General features: G+C 54.0%; 5 protein-coding genes across 6 annotated transcripts, besides 21 other annotated features; 2 read left to right on the top strand and 3 right to left on the bottom strand.

Moving 5' to 3' along the window:
- The first annotated feature begins 56 nt into the window (after positions 1-56).
- Positions 57-148: a tandem repeat.
- Positions 149-225: 77 nt separating this feature from the next.
- Positions 226-487: a tandem repeat.
- A 201-nt stretch (positions 488-688) lies between these two features.
- Positions 689-759: a tandem repeat.
- Positions 760-784: 25 nt separating this feature from the next.
- Positions 785-2,292, bottom strand: EKO05_0000111 (Non-specific serine/threonine protein kinase; the record flags this gene model as incomplete). 2 transcript variants are annotated; one of them, XM_038936545.1, is made up of 7 exons in its annotated part: positions 785-1,106; positions 1,153-1,258; positions 1,313-1,375; positions 1,421-1,646; positions 1,697-1,821; positions 1,872-1,967; positions 2,019-2,292. In XM_038936545.1, 7 exons carry the CDS (start codon positions 2,290-2,292, stop codon positions 785-787), a joined length of 1,212 nt encoding a protein of 403 aa, XP_038802648.1. The 2 variants fall into 2 exon arrangements, with proteins under 2 accessions (XP_038802648.1, XP_059491364.1); XM_059635381.1 differs by having other exon boundaries at positions 785-1,258.
- Positions 2,293-2,295: 3 nt separating this feature from the next.
- Positions 2,296-2,332: a tandem repeat.
- Positions 2,333-2,389: 57 nt separating this feature from the next.
- Positions 2,390-2,451: a tandem repeat.
- Positions 2,452-3,817: 1,366 nt separating this feature from the next.
- On the bottom strand, positions 3,818-4,648 carry EKO05_0000112 (v-type proton ATPase 16 kDa proteolipid subunit 2; the record flags this gene model as incomplete). The annotated part of the gene is made up of 7 exons (XM_038936746.1): positions 3,818-3,860; positions 3,907-3,992; positions 4,042-4,239; positions 4,307-4,389; positions 4,460-4,472; positions 4,527-4,544; positions 4,595-4,648. The coding sequence occupies 7 exons, from the start codon at positions 4,646-4,648 to the stop codon at positions 3,818-3,820; spliced, it is 495 nt and encodes a 164-aa protein (XP_038802649.1).
- Positions 4,262-4,294: a tandem repeat.
- Positions 4,649-4,705: 57 nt separating the features above from the next.
- Positions 4,706-4,758: a tandem repeat.
- A 69-nt stretch (positions 4,759-4,827) lies between these two features.
- Positions 4,828-4,872: a tandem repeat.
- A 155-nt stretch (positions 4,873-5,027) lies between these two features.
- Positions 5,028-5,069: a tandem repeat.
- Positions 5,070-5,322: 253 nt separating this feature from the next.
- Positions 5,323-5,407: a tandem repeat.
- A 10-nt stretch (positions 5,408-5,417) lies between these two features.
- Positions 5,418-5,442: a tandem repeat.
- Positions 5,443-5,572: 130 nt separating this feature from the next.
- On the top strand, positions 5,573-9,528 carry EKO05_0000113 (RHO1 GDP-GTP exchange protein 2; the record flags this gene model as incomplete). Its single annotated transcript, XM_038936782.2, has 3 exons — positions 5,573-8,465; positions 8,513-9,369; positions 9,421-9,528. 3 exons carry the CDS (start codon positions 5,573-5,575, stop codon positions 9,526-9,528), a joined length of 3,858 nt encoding a protein of 1,285 aa, XP_038802650.2.
- Positions 5,985-6,117: a tandem repeat.
- Positions 7,102-9,409: a mobile genetic element.
- Positions 9,529-10,238: 710 nt separating the features above from the next.
- EKO05_0000114 (Non-specific serine/threonine protein kinase) lies at positions 10,239-12,251 on the top strand (the record flags this gene model as incomplete). Its single annotated transcript, XM_038944621.1, has 1 exon — positions 10,239-12,251. One exon carries the CDS (start codon positions 10,239-10,241, stop codon positions 12,249-12,251), a length of 2,013 nt encoding a protein of 670 aa, XP_038802651.1.
- A 282-nt stretch (positions 12,252-12,533) lies between these two features.
- Positions 12,534-12,573: a tandem repeat.
- Positions 12,574-12,618: 45 nt separating this feature from the next.
- Positions 12,619-12,669: a tandem repeat.
- Positions 12,670-12,722: 53 nt separating this feature from the next.
- Positions 12,723-12,776: a tandem repeat.
- Positions 12,777-12,864: 88 nt separating this feature from the next.
- Positions 12,865-12,897: a tandem repeat.
- A 648-nt stretch (positions 12,898-13,545) lies between these two features.
- Positions 13,546-13,704: a dispersed repeat.
- Positions 13,705-13,741: 37 nt separating this feature from the next.
- Positions 13,742-14,765: a mobile genetic element.
- Positions 14,132-14,295: a mobile genetic element.
- Positions 14,766-15,525: 760 nt separating the features above from the next.
- Positions 15,526-17,394, bottom strand: EKO05_0000115 (uncharacterized protein; the record flags this gene model as incomplete). The annotated part of the gene is made up of 7 exons (XM_038936743.1): positions 15,526-16,147; positions 16,201-16,583; positions 16,641-16,708; positions 16,760-16,796; positions 16,853-17,037; positions 17,092-17,227; positions 17,281-17,394. 7 exons carry the CDS (start codon positions 17,392-17,394, stop codon positions 15,526-15,528), a joined length of 1,545 nt encoding a protein of 514 aa, XP_038802652.1.
- Positions 17,395-17,545: 151 nt separating this feature from the next.
- Positions 17,546-19,243: part of a mobile genetic element that runs on past the window's edge.

Here is a 19,243-nt window from a genome sequence, read left to right on the forward strand (position 1 = left end):
GACGTGATGTGAATCTATGAGATGGGTTCTTTTTGGCATTATCATTGTTGTTGGCATGTCATTGTCATTGTATTGTCATTGTATTGTCATAGTCATTGTATTGTCATTGTATTGTCATTGTCATTGTCATTGTCATTGTCATCGTCATGCTTGGCTAGGCTCCAAACCATGCTTCGCTCTATCCAACTGTAGACCTGATGTGGTGATGTGAGGGTGGCTCTTCACCTCTCTCTCTCTCTCTCTGTCTCTCTCTGTCTCTCTCTGTCTCTCTCTGTCTCTCTCTGTCTCTCTCTGTCTCTCTCTGTCTCTCTCTGTCTCTCTCTGTCTCTCTCTGTCTCTCTCTGTCTCTCTCTGTCTCTCTCTGTCTCTCTCTGTCTCTCTCTGTCTCTCTCTGTCTCTCTCTGTCTCTCTCTGTCTCTCTCTGTCTCTCTCTGTCTCTCTCTGTCTCTCTCTGTCTCTCTCTGTCTCTCTCTGTCTCTCTCTGTCTGTCTGAAATATTATGCTTCACCATCCTCTTCTTCCTCTTCTTCCTCTTCTTCACCTTCCTCTTCTTCACCTTCCTCTTCTTCACCTTCCTCTTCTTCACCTTCCTCTTCTTCACCTTCCTCTTCTTCACCTTCCTCTTCTTCACCTTCCTCTTCTTCCTCTTCCTCTCCATCTTCCTCTTTCTCTCTCGTCTTCTTTCTCTTCATCATCTTCATTATCATCATCTTCATCATCATCATCATCGTCATCATCATCGTCATCATCGTCATCATCGTCGTCATGTTGCTGAATGCACAGGCTAAAAATCCTTGAAATACTCGTCCCACCGATCGCTCAGCTCCTTGGTGTACGGATCGCGGTTCCCGCTCTCGTCCTCGTAGTCGTCGAAATTGCGCGTGTCGGCGGGCCCGCGCAGGTGCGGCACAATCGGGCCCTGCACTTCGCGCCTGTACATCTTGTCCCAGTCAATGTCTTGGAACCACTCGTGCTGCCGCACCCGCGACGCGCCGCCGGCGATGTTGCCCAGCCGCTTCGACACGTCCACGGTGCAGAGCCCGGAGATGAGGTCGCGCGCCGGCGCCGACATGGCGCTGGGGAAGCGCACTTTGCCTTCGACGATTCTGCGTGGGGTCAGCAACGTGGCGAGGCCGAGCGGGCGAGGCGTACTGTTCGTAGATCTTCATCGGGTTCTGGTCCCAGAAAGGGGGCTGGCCAACGAGGAACTCATACACGAGGATGCCAAAAGCCCACCAGTCGACTGCGGTGCCGTGGCCTGGTTGGGTGTCAGTCTGTGCAAGCTACGTCGCGGCATGGAGCGGAGAGGTACCGGTGTTCCTAATGACTTCGGGCGCCAGGTACTCGGGCGTGCCGCACAATGTGTATGTCTCCCCTGCTCATGTCAGCGCCCTCTTTGGCTTCCCGTGACGCGACGTACGGTTCTCTACTTTCTTTGCGAACCCAAAGTCGACCAGCTTAAGGTGCCCCTCGGCGTCGATGAGTATGTTCTCGGGCTTGAGGTCGCGGTAGGCGACGCCTTCTCTCTCGTGCAGAAACTCGAGTATCAGCACAATCTCGGCGGCGTAGAACTGCGAGGTGGGCTCGTTGAAGCGTCGTGCCCGGCGCAGGTAGCTGAAGACCTCGCCGCCGGGGCAGTAGTCGAGCTGTGCAGGTTAGCTGGGCCGTGGCGGACGCGGCGCGCGGTGTGACGTACGACCATGTAGAGCGCGTCCATGGACTGGAAGCTGGCTACCATTGTGGTTATGAAGGGATGCCCTGCGACCTTGGCGAGGACATTGCGCTCGTTCCGCACGTGCTCGACCTGCTTGAGCCGGATGACTGGCGTCGTGTTAGCAGCCGTGTGGCTTGGGCAGGGCGGCAGCACGCACCGTCCGTCTTGCGTAGGATCTTCAGGGCAAAGACCTTGTCCTGGTCGCCCTGCTGAGCGTCTTTCAGGCGCACCAGCCACACGCGGGCAAAGGTGCCTGGCAGCTGTCAGTGGCTGTTCACGGCGCAGGCGGGTGGTGGATGCGCACCGGTGCCGAGCGTCTTGATGAGCTCAAAGTCCTCCTGGCGCAGGACCTTGCTGGAGTGGCCGACGGGCTTGTGCTCCGGATCCTTGTCGATCTCGTCGGGAGTGAGGGCAGAGCGCTGGGCCTCCCACTGGGCGAGCGTGTGCTTCTCGGCCTCGCGCGGCTTGTCCATGGCCGAGTCGTTGCGGTCGTGCAGCGGGATCGAGGGCTGGCGCGCGCCGCTCTTTTTTTCGCGGTGGTGTTCGATGGGGTGCAGGAGGCGATTCACGGTCGCCATGGCTGCGGTTGCGGTTGCGGCTGCGGTTGCGGTTGCGGTTACGGGCGCCGAGCGCCGGGTACGTCGGGCGGTTGGGCGTAGGGCAGGCGCGCGAGTCGCGAGGCGCGAGGTGCGAGGTGCGAGGTGCGAGGTGCGAGGTGCGAGGTGCGAGGTACGAGGGGTGGCTTGTTGCGGTTGCGGGCCGGTTCAGCGCATGGCAGGCCACGGCGGCGGGCGAGTTGGGGCTGGGGCTGGGGCTGGGGCGGGCAAATCGAGCGGCCTGAGGTGTTGCAGTGTCGGCGCAGGCCCAGGGGCGCGCTGGCTATAACGGACGCTCCCTCAGCATGGCGGGGGTCAGCCTTGAGCTGAGGCGCTTTCTTGCAGGATGACGCATGCGTGGGGAACCCGTTGCTTCTTGCAACCAGGCCGACCGGCCAGCCCGTGCGGCCCTCGTCTTACGGCCGGCTTTTGCGTGGCAGAAACAGCCGGGCTGCAGACAATACTCAGAGTCTCAGATACTGCAATAGAATCACGCAGCTAGATCAGGAACCTCATTCACGCTGCAGACAAGACTGCAATAGAATCACGCAATCAGATCAGGAACCTCATTCACGCTGCAGACAAGACTGCAATAGAACCACGCAATCAGATCAGGAACCTCATTCACGCTGCAGACAAGACTGCAATAGAACCACGCAATCAGATCAGGAACCTCATTCACGCTGCAGACAAGACTGCAATAGAACCACGCAATCAGATCAGGAACCTCATTCACGCTGCAGACAAGACTGCAATAGAACCACGCAATCAGATCAGGAACCTCATTCACGCTGCAGACAAGACTGCAATAGAACCACGCAATCAGATCAGGAACCTCATTCACGCTGCAGACAAGACTGCAATAGAATCACGCAATCAGATCAGGAACCTCATTCACGCTGCAGACAATAGACTGCAAGATCATGATGCTGCCATGGACTGTGACGGACTGCAAGATCAATAGCTCACTCGATGCTGCCATGGAATCACGCAATCAGATCAGAGCGCAGGGCTGACAGGCGTCGAACCAAAGGCATCGCGCCGGCGTGCTGGATCGCAACCAGCCGTGCCAATCAGCTGCGGCGTGGACGGAGCCAGAGCGGCAGTGGTGCGTGCCGTGCCGACCGGGTCACCCACGATACTCGAGACATGGTAGTGGGCTGGCACGGGACTGACGACGTTTGGGCGAATGCGCGTATGGTCATGTGTTTGCAGAGCCGGTTTGATTGATCGACTGCGGCTATGGTGGTGTGTTTGCAGAGCCGGTTGATTGATCGACTGCGGCCATGTACACATCCCCTGGGCCTTTGCTGACCTGGCCCTGACTGCTGCCGTCTCGGCCTCCCTGCTCGATTCCAACGCCTATGAGACATGCACTTGGACTCGACTCGACTCGACTCGATCCAAGGCAACCCAAAACTCCCTGTCCAAACGCCCAATGTGTTGCATGCAAGTGTCGTGTTTCTACACCGCGTATTCGTACATGAAGACGAGTCCACGCGTCCCTTCAGCCAGCGGCACGCGTGTTCATGATCAGCGCAACAATGAGTCTGCCAAGGTCAGCCGCAGACGTAGAGACGAGCCCAGCCAACGTACCCGTAGAGACCGAGGACTTCGGCGAAGATGAGAATGAGCACCATGCCGACGAAGATGCGCGACTGGCGCATGAAGGAGCGCACGCCCTGCGTCTGTTAGCCAGCTTGCTCTTGTGGTGTGGCGGCTCGCACGCACGGCGTCTCCAACGATGCCAATGGCATAGCCCGCGGCCAGACCCGAGAGGCCCACGGACAGACCGGCGCCCATGTGCATGAAGCCGGCAAAGAGCGAGTACGCCTTCTCGGGCGGGGGCTTGATGTCGCTGGCGATGAGCACAGAGATGACGAGGGCGTAGACGGCCAGGATGCCGGACATGACAATGGGGATGAGCGACTGTGCCGTGTCAGTCAAGCGTGTCTGCGTCTGCGTCTGCGTCTGCGTCTGCGTCCCCGGCGCGCACCTTCATGATCAGGTCGGGCCTGTAGGTGCCAATGCCGGCAATGCCGACGCCCGCTTTGGCGGTGCCATAGGCGGCTCCCATGCCTGCGTGCCGTTAGCTGCGATTCCACTCCCGCTCCAACGCGTCTCTGCTGCGGCGTGGGGGGTGGCCTACATCCAAAGGTCATCTGTTGCAGGTTCGTGGATTAGTCCTCAAGCGGTAGCGGGCGACTGCGACTCACAGCGAAGAAGATGCCGCTCTGCAGGCCGTTAGCTTATGAAGTCATCGCTGGCTGGGGGCGGCGCTCACCATGCCGAAGAAGGGCGCGAAGCTGGGCGCGAGGTTCTCGATCTCGCCCGACATGCTGTGCGGGTGTCTCGAGTGGTGCGTGGAGAAGGGGAGGGTGGCGCGAGGCGGGGGTGGGCGACGGGCGATGGGCGACGGGCGATGGGCGACGGGCGATGGGTGATGGGGTGTCGACGGCGAGCGGACGACTCTCTAGCAGACGACGACGACTTGGTCCGTGGGGCGATGGAGCCAAGACCCAGCACGGCAGCACGCAGCCCTCCGCACTCGGGCACTGCAGCGGAACGTCTCGTCTGCTCGCCCCCCGCCGCGAACAGCACGTCGAGCCCGTCCTGCCGGTTGCCAGCACTCGCTCGCCCGCACACCACGCCCTGCTCCCCGCCCCCTCGCTCGACCACTCGACCACCCGGCCCCCGCGGACCCCTCGCTGGGGAGACTGCACCTGCACCTGCACCTGCACCTGCACCTGCACCTGCACGCATTCTCGCGCCTCGAGCACCAGGGCCAGCACCTCGAGCACCAGGACCAGCACCTCGCGCACCAGGGCCAGCACCTCGCCAGCACCTCGCCAGCACCTCGCCAGCACCTCGCCAGCACCTCGCCAGCACCTCGCCAGCACCTCGCCAGCACCTCGCCAGCACCTCGCCAGCACCTCGCCAGCACCTCGCCAGCACCTCGCCAGCACCTCGCCAGCACCTCGCCAGCACCTCGCCAGCACCTCGCCAGCACCTCGCCAGCACCACCGCCGCCGCCGCCTCCTCCTCCGCCTCCGCCGCCTCCACCTCCTCCAGCCGCCCTGCCGCCCGCCTGCGCTGCAAGCTGTCCACACCAGCACCAGCACCAGCACCAGCGCCCCGCGTGTCTGTCCCCCTCGCGCTTCGGCCTCTGCACGCAACCCGCACCCCCTCCGTCTTCCTCGGCGAGCCGGCGGACGCGCATGTGCCTCGGACCACCGCGAACCCTGCCGACTGACGAGCGCCCATGGCCAACTACGGGCACCAGCACGCGGGAGGGCCGCCGCAGCACGCCCAGCCCACGGGCGGCGCCAGGGACGCGGCCTTTGCCAACATCTTCGGCGCCAGTCCTGCCATGGCCGGCCGCTCGCAGACCATGACCTCGCACTCGCACGCCCGCATCCCCGACCGCGCCGCCACCATGTCCGCCCAGACGGCCGACATGATGCAGCGCGCGCCCCCCATGCGGCAGCCCGTCAACGGCTACGGCTACGACCGCCGCCCGCCCGCGCCCTACGACCAGCGCACCCCGTCCGCCTACGACCAGCGCACCCCGTCCGCCTACGACCCCCACCGCCCCCAGACCCACGACCAGCCGCTGCAGGGCCACCAGCGCCCCATGCTGCCCCCCAACGGCTACCACCCGGACCCGCGCTCCTCCCAGCCCGGCCCGCACACCCAGCGCCAGCCCCAGCCCCAGCCCCAGTACCTGCCCCACCCCCTGCGCCCAGACCGCCAGCCATACGGCCAGCCCCAGCGCTTCGACCCGCGCCCCTCGCCCCCGGGCCAGCCTCCCTTCAGCAAACCCACGCCTTCGCGCTTTCCCGGCCCCGCTGCCCCAGCCATGAACAACGACCCCTACCGCTCGCAGTCTCTGGCCACCGGCCCGCGCCCCAACTTCAACCCGCCCGCCCACAGCTACCAGTCGCCCGCAAACACCTTCCGCCAGCAGCCCTACATGAACCACATGGCCAGGACCACGGCCCAGGGTCGCGTCGTCCCCGAACGCCCGGACGAGCGCACCATGTCCATGACCTCGTACAGGGCCGAGGGCGACTTTGGCCCCCAGCAAACCATGATGAGCGGCAGGGTCATCCCCGGACGGAGACGAGAATCAGACGGCCACGACATGGCGCCTGGCGAACAGCGCTCTCTAGCCGTTTCCCCGCCCCTCAACCTGGGTCCAGGGACAAAGACCAGGAACGCAAGCCAGGGCAGCATACCGCAAATGCGCACCATGTCCATGGCCTCCACCATAGCCCCTTCGATAGCGCCCTCGCCCTCGGACCGTACAGACACCATGTCTTCCTCCGTCACGCGCCCCAGCTCTACCCAGACCACCAACAGCAACAACAGAGCTTCAGGCCAGTCCCACGTCGCGCCCGTCGTACCCGCACCCCAGGCGGACAAGCAACGACGCGCTCCCCTTGTCTACCCTGCCTTGTTGTCGCGTGTAGCCACTACCTTCAAAGACAGAGTCCAGATATCGGAGAAGGAGAAGGATGGCCTGGTCTACCAGAGCGCCTTCACCGGCGCGGATGCCGTCGACCTCATCGCCTTCATCATCAAAACGACGGATCGCAACCTCGCCCTCCTCCTGGGTCGCTCCTTGGACGCGCAGAAATTCTTCCACGATGTGACGTATGCGCACAGACTGCGAGACTCCACAAACGAGATCTACCAGTTCCGCGAGACCATCATGGAAGAGCAGGCAGAAGTCAACGGTGTCTTCACCCTGCTCACCGAGTGCTACTCTCCAACTTGCACACGCGATCGTCTCTGCTACTCCATCGCCTGTCCCCGCCGCCTGGAGCAGCAGGCTCGCCTCAACCTGCGGATTCAGCCGGGCCTCAAGCGCGAGGAGTCTCGTGCCAGCCTGCACGAAGACACGAATGACGAGGAACAAAAGCTCTGGATCAACACCGTGCCCAAGGACGTGGCCGATAGCGTCTCGGACAAGGAGAAGAAGCGCCAAGAGGTCATCTCCGAACTCATGTACACGGAACGAGACTTCGTCAAGGATCTCGAGTATCTCCGCGACTTCTGGATGAAGCCTCTCCGGAACCCGGCAACCTCGCCCATCCCAGAGCACCGCCGAGAGAAGTTTGTACGCACCGTCTTCAGCAACTGCCAGGAAGTCTACATGGTCAACTCTCGTCTGGCAGAATCTCTGACGAGACGCCAACAGAAAGAGCCGGTGGTGCGAAACGTGGGTGACATCTTCCTCGAATACGTTCCTCACTTCATTCCATTCATCAAGTACGGTGCGAACCAGCTGTTCGGAAAGTACGAGTTCGAGCACGAGAAACGAACGAATGCCGCATTCGCAAAGTTCGTGGACGAGGTCGAACGGATGAAGGAATCGAGAAAGCTCGAGCTGAACGGATACCTCACCAAACCAACGACGAGATTGGCTAGGTACCCACTTTTGTTGGAGGGCATCCTCAAGGCTACTGCCGACGACAACCCTGATAAGGAGGACTTGCCCAAGGTGGTCAAGATGATCAAGGACACGCTTTCCAAGGTCAACGTCGAGTCGGGTAAGGCTGAGAACCACTTCAACCTGATGCAACTCAACAAGGACCTCAAGTTCCGCCCGGGAGAGTACGTCGACCTGAAGCTGACCGACGAGAACCGTCAATTGGTCTTCAAGGGTACGCTGAAGAAGTCGCCAACTGAGACAACGGGCGACATCACGTGCTACCTCTTCGACCACGCTGTTTTGCTTGTTCGCACCAAGACCGTGAACAAGCGCGACGAGCAGAAGGTGTACAAGAAGCCGATACCTCTCGAGCTGCTCGTCATCACCCAAATGGACGACATCATACCTCGTTTGGGCATAGCGAAGAGGCCCTCGGGCACAACGTTGATGGGCGCTGGCGCAAAGGCCATTCAAGCCGCTGCGCCGAGAGCTGACCCAAACAAGCAGCAAGGCTATCCGATAACGTTCAAGCACCTCGGAAAGGGCGGTTACGAGATGACGCTGTACGCCAGCACCCCCATCTCCCAGCAGAAATGGATGGAGCACATTGAGTCCCAGCAGCGATCGTTGAGAGAGCGTAGCAACATCTTCACAAAGACCATCATCAACGAAGGCTTCTTTTCTGCAGCCATCAGGGTCACCTGTGCTGTGCCTCTGGGTAAGTTAGACCTACCGCCCCCATCGATGCAACTAACCCGTCTCCAGATGGTGGTCGCAAGCTGGCTCTGGGTACAGATGCGGGTGTCTACATCGTAGACCGCAAGCCCAAGGACGCCTCGATGCGACCCAAGCGAGTCCTGGATACCAAGGGTGTCACACAGATCGATGTTCTTGAGCAGCATCAGATCCTACTCATACTTGCTGACAAGACTCTGTACTCGTACTCGACCGAAGCACTGGACCCGGACGAAGCGCAAGCCGCAGCCAAGCGTCCCAAGAAGATATGCCACGCCAACTTCTTCAAGTCTGGTGTCTGCATGGGCCAACAACTCGTGGCGTCTGTAAAGACGTCGGCATTGTCGACTACTATCAAGGTCTTCGAGCCGAAGGAGAACATGGCGAACAAGGCCAGGAAGTCCGGCTTCGCCAAGATGCTCGCCCAAGGACAGGATCAGCTCAAGCCCTACAAGGAGTTCTACATCCCAACCGAATCGTCATCGATACACTTCCTGCGCAGTAAGCTATGCGTTGGATGTGCTCGTGGCTTCGAGGTCGTCAGCCTTGAGACCCTGGAAACACAATCCCTCCTGGACCAGGCCGATACCTCACTTGACTTTGTGGTGCGCAAGGAGAACATCAAGCCCATTCACATTGAACGCATGGCGAGCGAGTTCTTGCTCTGTTACTCGGACTACTCCTTCTTCGTCAACCGCAACGGGTGGCGAGCCAGACCAGACTGGAAGATTACGTGGGAAGGCAACCCGCAATCATTCGCCATCTTCACACCATACATACTCGCGTTCGAGCCTAGCTTCATCGAGATACGGCATATGGAGAGCGGTGGCCTGGTGCACATCGTCACGGCGAAGAATATCAGGTGGCTGCATTCATCTACAAGAGAGGTTCGTCACGGCGTTTCCTGCGCCGATACCACCATGCTAATCCAAACACAGATCTTATATGCTTACGAAGACGAGCTGGGTAACGATGTTATCGCCAGTCTCGATTTTTGGCAAGCGGCAAACGGACCTGCGCACAAGCAACTACTTGAGGTACGGTAAAGCTAGAAGCTGCCAACACAGCAGGAACAGCCGCCAAACAGGGCGCCCTGTTTGTTTCACACCACGGCCTGAACCCGAACGATCATCTCGTCAGACATGCGCCAGCATCTCTGTCCGCTTCGGCACAGCATCAAGATCTCTACACAACCCACTGCTGAGCCGCACATGGACGTCGATGCTATGTGATATCGTGCTCATAGCAGACATTGAGAGTGGGGTGTGCAACATTCAGCACCACAATATCGGCGCCCGAGATGCAGATGGCGCGCCGCAACGAATCGCAGACTCAACGAAGGGTGCTGCGTGTTGGTTGATCTACTTGCTACTTTGGCTTTTGTATAGTAGTACACATGGCTGGGCGTGGTGTCGACCAGGATAGAGTATGGTCTCGAGTGGGTGGCCAGAGGAAGCGTGTCTGTTGACGAGATACCATGTCAAATTAGCGGCCTTGATATTGGAACCTTTGTTGATTGTTGTTGAATCTACTTGACCCATCAAAATTTGACTTTGACTTTGACCATGGTTCTCTTCGTGATGCGAGTATGAGGGACGACGTCATACTCTCTTGCCTGTGGTCAGGGTGGGGGTTGCTGGGCCAACTTCGGTAAAGATCCCTGAAACGGCATTCTGCAAACAGACCCTGGCTGGTGCAAGCCGCCCACCACGCCTCCACTCCAGCACACTTCGACACCCTCGCTCACGCCGCCGCCATGCCTCCTAGGATCGTATACGGCAAGAAGGCTACCGCAAGGCCCGTCTCTGCGAGTTACATAAAGTTCTTGTCCCCTGGAGAAGACCAGCTTTTCTCAAGCACGAACAAGGAAGAGGTGCAAACGCAGACGAACAAAGGGTCGAGCCAGTCGGCAAGGACAACCGAAGAAAGAATACAGGATGAACTGGTAGCGTTGGAAGCACAGTTGGGTGGTCTGGCGATCGACAACGATATCATAAAGCAGGATGGTCTTCCGGTCGAGAAGAAGCTCACGAGCAGGTCGAGGAAGGTACTTGAGGATCGCGATGCGAACACAGTACCGAAGAAGACTAGCGAGCATATCGAAAAGCCAGACAAAGCAGAGCTGAAAGGAACCACCCAGCCGACGGAGCTTGCAACACCTCCACAGACGCCCGTTGCCAGACCAAGGAAGAAGAGATCGAAACCGACGACAACGAAGAAGAGAGCACAACCACCTACACCCGAGTCCACGCCAGAGCATGATGATGTCCATGTTCGATACATTTCGCCGCTATTCTCATTCAGCGACGGCAAGAGGATCACAACGTTTGAGCAATGGTCGTCAGAATTAGAGCCACACTTCAAGATTACGAAGATTGCAGAGGCGTCTTTCTCGGAAGTCTACCGGCTATCAGCCATATCCGCTACCGCTGGCCTTGGTGAAGAGTCGGTCTTGAAGGTCGTTGCACTGAAGACGCCTCCTGAAGCCCCGCTGCCCTGCCAGACGTTAGAGCGTGCAATCAGAGACCGTAAAGGGCAAATGGCGAAGGAGCTGGAAGAGAGAGAAGAGAAGGATGCCTACAAGTCGCACGTCGCTGATGTGTTGTCCGAAGTGAAGCTACTTCAGAACCTCAACCAGATCCCTGGCTTCACAAACTTCCGAGCTCTGACCGTACTACAAGGGCGACCGTCATCATCGTTCAACAATGCGTGGAAAGTGTGGAACAAAGCAAGGCCTCGCGGTAAGAAGAGCTACTTCCCCGATCCGAGCAAAAAGACCAGCTACGAAGACACACAACTGTGGGCTGTTATAGAGATGCAGGATGCGGGCATGGACTGTGAGAAGCTCATGGAGTCTGAAGGGCTGGGGACGATATGGGAAGTTTGGGATGTCTTCTGGGGTGTCTGCATGAGCGTCGCAAAAGCAGAAGAAGCGTGTCAGTTCGAACACCGCGATCTGCACATGGGCAACATCTGTGTACGCTCCTCGCGCCCCGAGAGCGATGTTGCCATGCCCACAGCCAAGGATCCACTACGACGCCGCTTCCGGTTCACTGGTCTTGAGACAACAGTCATCGACTACACACTCTCTCGCGCGGACATCGTCACGCATCAGCAAACCCCCACATCCTCTCCTTCAACACTCGACGCTGCATCTCAACCGCGCCCCCACTTCACGGGGAACGAAGTGGCCTATCTTGACCTCAACAAGGATCCCGCTCTCTTCGAAGGTGATGCAGCCGAGGAGTATCAATACGAGATCTATCGATACATGCGCGGTGCAGCTCTATACGACAACCCGCTCCAGTCTGAGCCTTGCCCTGAGCCAAAAGTCCCCACAACACCGCGCCCTGCACCAAAGAAGAACATACACATTCGTTTCGGCGAGATACCCGAGACGCCGCAGAAGCCATCGCTAGAGACAGCGACAGACACTAACGTATGGAGACGATTCCACCCCAAAACCAACCTCGTGTGGACGCATTTCCTCCTGCACAAGCTGCTCAACCACCTCAAAGGCTACGAGCCAGAGCACCAGTCCACTACCGACATCATGGCCAACGTCGACCTCGGCGACGACGCAAGTATACCCGGCGCTGCACTGAGAGTCAAGAAGAAAGCCATCAAGCTCCACAGAGTGCTGCAGCGGGTCAGCGAGCTGCTGTGTCCCGTCGCGCTCGGCCAAGCAGGGAGTCTGAAGAGCGTCAAGGAGCTTGTCATCCTGGCGGTCGAGGAGCGGTGGTTAAGGGTCGGTGACGTGAGTGGCTAAGCCAGCATTGTGCAAACTTTCATACAAACTAGCATTCACCTGTAGCGTTTCATTTCGTTTCGTCTCATTGCTTTGCATTGCACCCGGTGTTTGGCCTCTTGTCTTGTCATCTTCCATACCCTGACTTGCCATACTGCTGTGCACCACTGTACCGCGTAGCATACACAGTGCGAGACTTCATTGCATTTTGCATTTCTACACACGATGATGATACATGCATAGATATCCCTGTACGTGCATTTCTTTGCACTCTTTCATCTCCCTCGCCCCGCGTCTCTAGGTTTTTTTTCTTTTTTTTCTTTTTTTCTTTTTTTCTTTTTTTTTTGGGACTTCCACTCTTATCAACTCCTGTGGTTTTTTTGGGGGGTTTTTTTTTTTGATTATTTGATTATTTGATTATATGTATATATGTATATATCACAAAAGGGACTGACTGGTCGTGCTGTGCTGTGCTGTTCTTGCATGGTTTGGTTGTTATTCATCTCCTTCTTCATCTCATTCTTCATTTTTTTTTTCTTTCTTCCTGCACCAGCGAAATACAAGATTCGGCTCTTTTCTATCCCTGCGATTGGATGGCATGCAACTTTATTGTTTTAGCGCAAGAGACGAGATGTCTCTCTCTCTCTCTCTCTCTCTCTCTCTCTCTACCCATGCCATCCTACAACGCCTTTAACCACCCCATCTGCATCTTCCCCCCTCCATCCCATCACGCCCTCAGCGATATTTCCGCCCTTTTGTTCACTATCCGCTATCCGATCTCTACACGCTGGACCCCTAGTTCGCCACTGCGGGTGCATGGGGGGGTTTCGAAGACGCGGGTGGAGAGCTCGAAGCTTGGTTGCAGATCTAGATGTGTTGCCTAGGCATGTAGGGTCTTAGGTTAGGGTGTTTAACTCGCTTGCAGGGACTTAGGATTTATTAGCTCTCGCGTAGAATAAAGGAATCCTTCTATGCAGCGGCTGTAGGTATCATTGTGTCTGCTGTATATATACGTAAGAGGAGGCTTTTGATACGCGATAGGTAGAGAGAAAGCCGTGAAGCAATCTGAGAGCATGTCGCATATAGTAACAAGCTCACATCCAAGAATGATTTCGGACTTTCTGATTAAATGCGACAAACAGCAAATCCACGAATAATTATCGTATCATCTGCACTCAAGATCGCCATTGTGGTTGCCTTTAAAATGCGTAGATATAATGCGACCGTCCGTCTCCTGCCAAATTCACACAGCCATATGCAACGCACAAGTATATGCTTTGCTTAAACCATCTCTATAGTGACAGCACCCGGCCACTGCTATGGTATCCGGCATAAATAGTGTACATGGCCGGTGCACGGCAGGGGTGCTGCCTCAGATAAGTAAAATGACTGTAGCGACCAAAAATACGCTAAATACTATATAATCTGTATTAAAAATTAGGCATCTCTGTCTTCCACCTCATCAACGTGTCATCTACTATCACTATCACTAACGTTACCTCCCATGACGCCCCACCACCGATACCTTACCCGCGATGAACAACTCATAGTCCAGACTCTCTCTCGTGCTGGCCACAGTAAACCCTCAATTAAGCGCTACCCTGGTTTTACCTGGCGACAGATTGGGTACGCTATTGCAGCTATTCAAATCACACCTAAGAAGAGATTAGGCAGACCTCTAAAGCTCTCTTGTGAGCAGACAGATAAGGTAATCTACTTCATCTGTTAGTCCCGAGCCAACCGGCAGATGAGCTATTAATCCCTCGCCAAGACCTTTAAGCACCGGGAGGCAACTGAATACTTTGTACGCTACGCTCTACGTAGTAGAGGTTTTACACGCTGCGTAGCCTTTGCAAAGCCTCCTCTCTTAGAGGAAAATAAGAAGCACCGTCTTATGTAGGCTCTGGCTTATGGTGATTGGACTATGGACGAGTGGTGGATCATATTGTGGAGTAATGAGACGTGGGTGACTGGGGGCTGTTACAGGAAACGATGGGTTACCAGGAGACCTGGAGAGGAACTAGATGATACCTGTATTGTTGACAAGGTGCGAAAGAAGGCTGGTTAGATGTTCTAGGCCTGTTTTTAGGTACTACAAAGGGACCCTATCTACTCTGGGAGAAGAAGTGGAAGAGCATTATAAAAGAGAGATACTGTGATAGAATTGTCCCTTTAAATGATGGCTGGTTACGTATGAATCCACACCTAGAATTCGTGCAGGATAAGGCTCCTCCTTACGCAGCCAAGTACACTAGAGAGGATCTTTAGGAGATGGGAATTCATCCTATCTGCTGGCCTGCCTTCTCCCCTGACCTGAACCCTATTAAGGCAGCGTGGAACATATGAAAAACTATATAGCGATACGCCATCCCGATCTCCCAAACGGGAAGCAGCGTACCCCTGATTAACTCAGGAGTATTGTACAGGAAGCTTAGGAGGCTATTACCCCTGATTTCCTTTAGAGGCTTATTGAGACTATGCCAGCACGCTGTTAGGCTGTTATTGATGCTTAAGGAGGTCACACTAAGTACTAAGATCATATGTAACAATAGACTGAGAGAAGTTTAGTCTACTGCAATCTCCAGAGGTGAGCTGGGGCGGCCAGTATGGGTACCGTTGTGCTCACAAGCACTCCTAGAATCATTTGCAATCATTTTTGGATCACTATTTTGGCTGCAATTGATACTATTGAGATGCTGGAGAGTGACTGTAGGAGTGTCGTTGAGCGATGGGTCACTAGTAACGATCCGATTGGCCCTCGGTGATGTCCCAAGGAAGCCTAGCAGATATCATCTTCTCCAAAGGATGCGGTAGTAGGCGACCGCTGTGGAGTGTGATCCACTGGGTCGATGTGGGTCGGCCCACTTGACCCAAACTCCATACACTGGCGTGGTGTCACGACTCAGGTTTTGCCGGAGCTGTCTTTTTCCTGTGGCCAGAACTCCAGCACATCAGGCGAGCGAGGTGTGCCGTCACGCGGCTTGTGCTTAGATTGTTGGTCGTGCTCATGATCTGCAGGGCTGTGCTTTCTTGTTTGCGCTCTTGGTGGTTCTTGGCTGTTGGGGTAGCCGTGGCTTGAGCTTGCAGGTGATTACTCAGCGCTGCGATTGTGTATCGAAGCTGTTTATGTAGTAAATACGTCTTTTGTAGGTGGTGTAAAGGGGAAGGACGTTGGGTAAGGGTTGGGTACCACGTATTCTCAATCCAGTTAATTGAATATTTGCTTTCGGGTATCTTTCAAATCACACATATCAGAGATGGATACCCGGAAGTGGATTTTGGTATACCATCTCCATCAAATCCACTTCCGGGTATCCATCAGCGCCTCTTCTTTATAACTAATTCGTGGTAAGTACGACCGCAGGCTCCCTCGATCAACACTGTACTCCGAGTGCACCATGATCCCCCCCAATGGAGAACCAGTCACCGGCGCCGCCGTGTCTGTCAACGATTGCACATCCTCATTTGACTTAAACGAGTGGTTCAGCGATCTGTCCGAATAATGCCATGTCAGGCTTCCACCCTCATTTGTTCCGCCTGTGCGAACGCCCTTTTCAAGGTCGTCCATGTGTACGAAGTCGTCTTTGTCAACTGTACTCCGGCCCAGAGTGCTCAGCTGAGACTGGTCGGTCTTCGGTGACCAGATGCGAGACTTGAAATACTTGCTACCATTCTTCTTGTTGCTATCTCGTGAGTTTTCTTCGTAATACAACCTCCTCGCCGTATCTTGTTTGGGCCAGATTCGTTCGCAAATGGAGCGTTGCAGTTGGCGTATAGCAGGTAAGCAAGCGACGATGACACCGACGTGTGCTTCAACTGCGGACCAGTATCCAATGGGTAGGTAGTCCCATGTTACGTTATCGGTATGGGCGAACTGAATCATGTACTTTAGGCGGAGAATGCTGACGATGGTGACACTGAATGCGTATTAGCATACCTAAGTGCATTGGTATGTAGGGAGTGGACTTACAAGCCACCACCGAGGAACATGAGCATGACGCCAATCTTGCGCCAACGGCTCATTGCAAGTTTGCTGAGCTCTCTCATTGGTATTATAATAACGACCAGATCGAGGATAATGTTGACGGCTGCAGAAGCCCAAGCATCAGCATTCAGGTTGACGCATTTTCCGTGATGCTCGCCATCCCAGCGCTCCCAAGCAAAGCGTATCGGAAGACATTGCAGTGCGGTTGCTGTAACGAAGGCGATGATGTACATGGCGCAGATCACTATGGTAACATAGATGATACGTCGGAGGCCCTGGTGAGGGAAGATGCGGAGGTAAAAGAGCAAGACTGATATCTTCGTCAATGCGATCGACGCCAGGTAGAGAAGCTCAGTATAGTAAAAGATCTGGAGTCGTACGGTCATCAGTTTGGAATTTTAGTATTCGCAAGATCTATGACATACCTGGAGGATCTTCGTGATATTTTCGAAAGACACTAGCCACATATCCGTTCCCATGCCGAGTTCGTTCACTAGAAGCTTTTATTAGAAGGGCAATGGTCGTTAGTAGTGATGCGACCTACAAAGGATTGCGCATGCTGTAAGTGGTATGGTGATTATCTGCAATCTGTAAGTATTGGCACATGACGCGCGAGGAAGTGTACAGGAATACACACAATTGCCGCAGTCATAACCCAATCGTCAAAGCCCCAATTCCCCCCAAACCAGGTAAGGCGCGCGACTATGCGCAGGATGTAGGCTAGCACGGCCATACCTCCAACTATCAAACTGGTTAATGTTCCTTGCATTGTCTTGTTGCGAACCGGCGCATCCATCAGCTTTGTAAGGAACCTTCTTGCGGCTGCAACTTCTGTCAGTGAACTAACCCAGCACGGTTACATCTAGCAAGACTTACTCAGTGCATCTTTGGGACGACAGCTGGCCTTTACACATGTGGTCAAATTGTCTATAAGCTTCTGGTTGCCTTTTATGCACTCGATGTCTGTAAGCGCGCATGTCGATGATTTAACAATCGTCAGTGTGCAATTTAGCTGTACGTGAACGTGATCAGTCTCGGTTTGGTATGCTAACTTGGTTTACATACCGCGCATGGAGGCAGGTTCTTCACGGCGAATGCAAGAACATCAGTCCCATTCTGGCTTTGCGCATAGGACAGAGGCGCGAAGACGAGGAGCAGCAGTGCTGAGAATCCCTTCATATTGGAGCCCACATATGTTGAAGCTGTGCTCCAGTATGTCTCCAATCATACGTATCGAGAGAGACACTTTACAAGTCAAGCTGTGCGAAATGCACTGCGTGCAAAAGAGAGAGAAGAAAAATTGTAAGCGACAGTTTGCGGTCGAAAAGGGTACCGTGTCCGTGCGCGCAACGACCGGAGTCGCGCAACGACCGAATCATCACAACTACACCATACTTTGACGCGTTGTAACTTAACAACTATAGCAGCTATTAACAAAGCGCTTACAGTAATTAATGCGCTAAAACTAGGCAAAAAACTTGTGTATTAGCATTTTGCTACTAGGTTTAGCGTTAACTGCGTAACTCTAGCTTAGAGACACAAGCACGTTTAGGACTCCTAGGAGACTAAGGATATTAACTAGCAACGTTTAACGCTATAACAGGAGATAGAGCTTATAAAGTATATAGAGTTGCTTAGTACTTGTTACTTACTACCTACTAGAGAGATAATCTAGAATTTCGCGTTGCTAGTGGCTTAAAATCCAGTTAGTAAGAGCTAGGTTACCTGCTTTATTAACAAGTACTCTATCTATCTTATCTTGCGTTACTCTACTAGGATAGATTAACTATGTTATAACGCTAATTCCTACAATAAATATACACTCTACTTTAACCTGCTACAGCACAAAATCTCTAAATACTCTATTAAGGGTTACTACACATATAATATAGATAAGAAGGGCTTTATAATTAGTATTATAGGTAAGATAAAACATATGTTTAGTAAGCATATGTAGATAAAGGGAGAGATTAAAGCATCTATCTAGGATAGTAACTAAGCTTAGCAGACGCTTATAGCGTGTGTGTGTAGTAATAGGACAGTACTGCTACTAGGCATTATCTATAAGTTAGCTAACGCTAGCATTAAATTAGACTAGGTAGCTAAAATTAAGCTAGGAAAACACTCTGTAATAGTTATATTATCTTTCTTAGGGTGGACAAATAGGGATATAGGCCTTACCTGGCTTAAGCAGGTGTTTAATTACTACACTAAGGAGAAAGCACAAAGAAAGTAGAGGCTTTTAATACTAGATAGCCACAGATCCTACGTAACAATAGACTTAATTAAGTACTGTAATAACTACAAGATCCTCCTAGCTGTCCTTCCCCCTTACTTAACCTAAACGCTCTAGCTGCTTAATATAGTGCTGTTTAAGCCTCTATTAATAGCGTACTTAAAAGCAGTTATAACACACATCTATAAGGCTTAAAACAATACACCTATTACTAAAGCAGACTTCTTCTGCCTATTCTGGCTAGCGTAGATATGTAGCTTTACTAAAAAGCTAATACTTAAGTCCTTTAAGGCAACAGGTATCTATCTACTTAATCCTAACGTTATCCTCTACTGCTTTATTAAAACACTAGAGAGCTTAGATTTAGATAGGTCCTTATTGTCTGTTTATAGTAACAAGGATTAGCTTAAAATAGAGACGTTGTTGCGGCGTGTAGTTAAAAACTAGAGTAAGAGTAATGTTAAAAAGATAAGACAATTAATCTACTACATCTTAGTTAAAACCTTACTCCTCTAGCATAAGATAGATAGCCTTAAAAAGACTCTAAAGACGCAGAAGAAGCACAAAAAGAAGAGCAAAACCTTAGACTTGCAGTAACAGCAGGAGTACTATAGTAGTGCAGTGTTCTAGTTACCTAGAAAGGTTAACAAAGCACGCTTCTGTAAGCAAGTCAGACAACGTAAGGAGAAGGAGGAAAGGCTTAGAAAAGCTACTAGTAAGGAAGTAGCAGCTGCTAAGAAGCTGGTTAAGGAGAAGGAGAAGGAGGAGAGGCGTATAGCGCAAGAGGCAGCT

Source organism: Ascochyta rabiei, chromosome 1 (genome assembly GCF_004011695.2).
Source record: "Ascochyta rabiei chromosome 1, complete sequence".
Lineage (NCBI taxonomy): Eukaryota > Fungi > Ascomycota > Dothideomycetes > Pleosporales > Didymellaceae > Ascochyta > Ascochyta rabiei.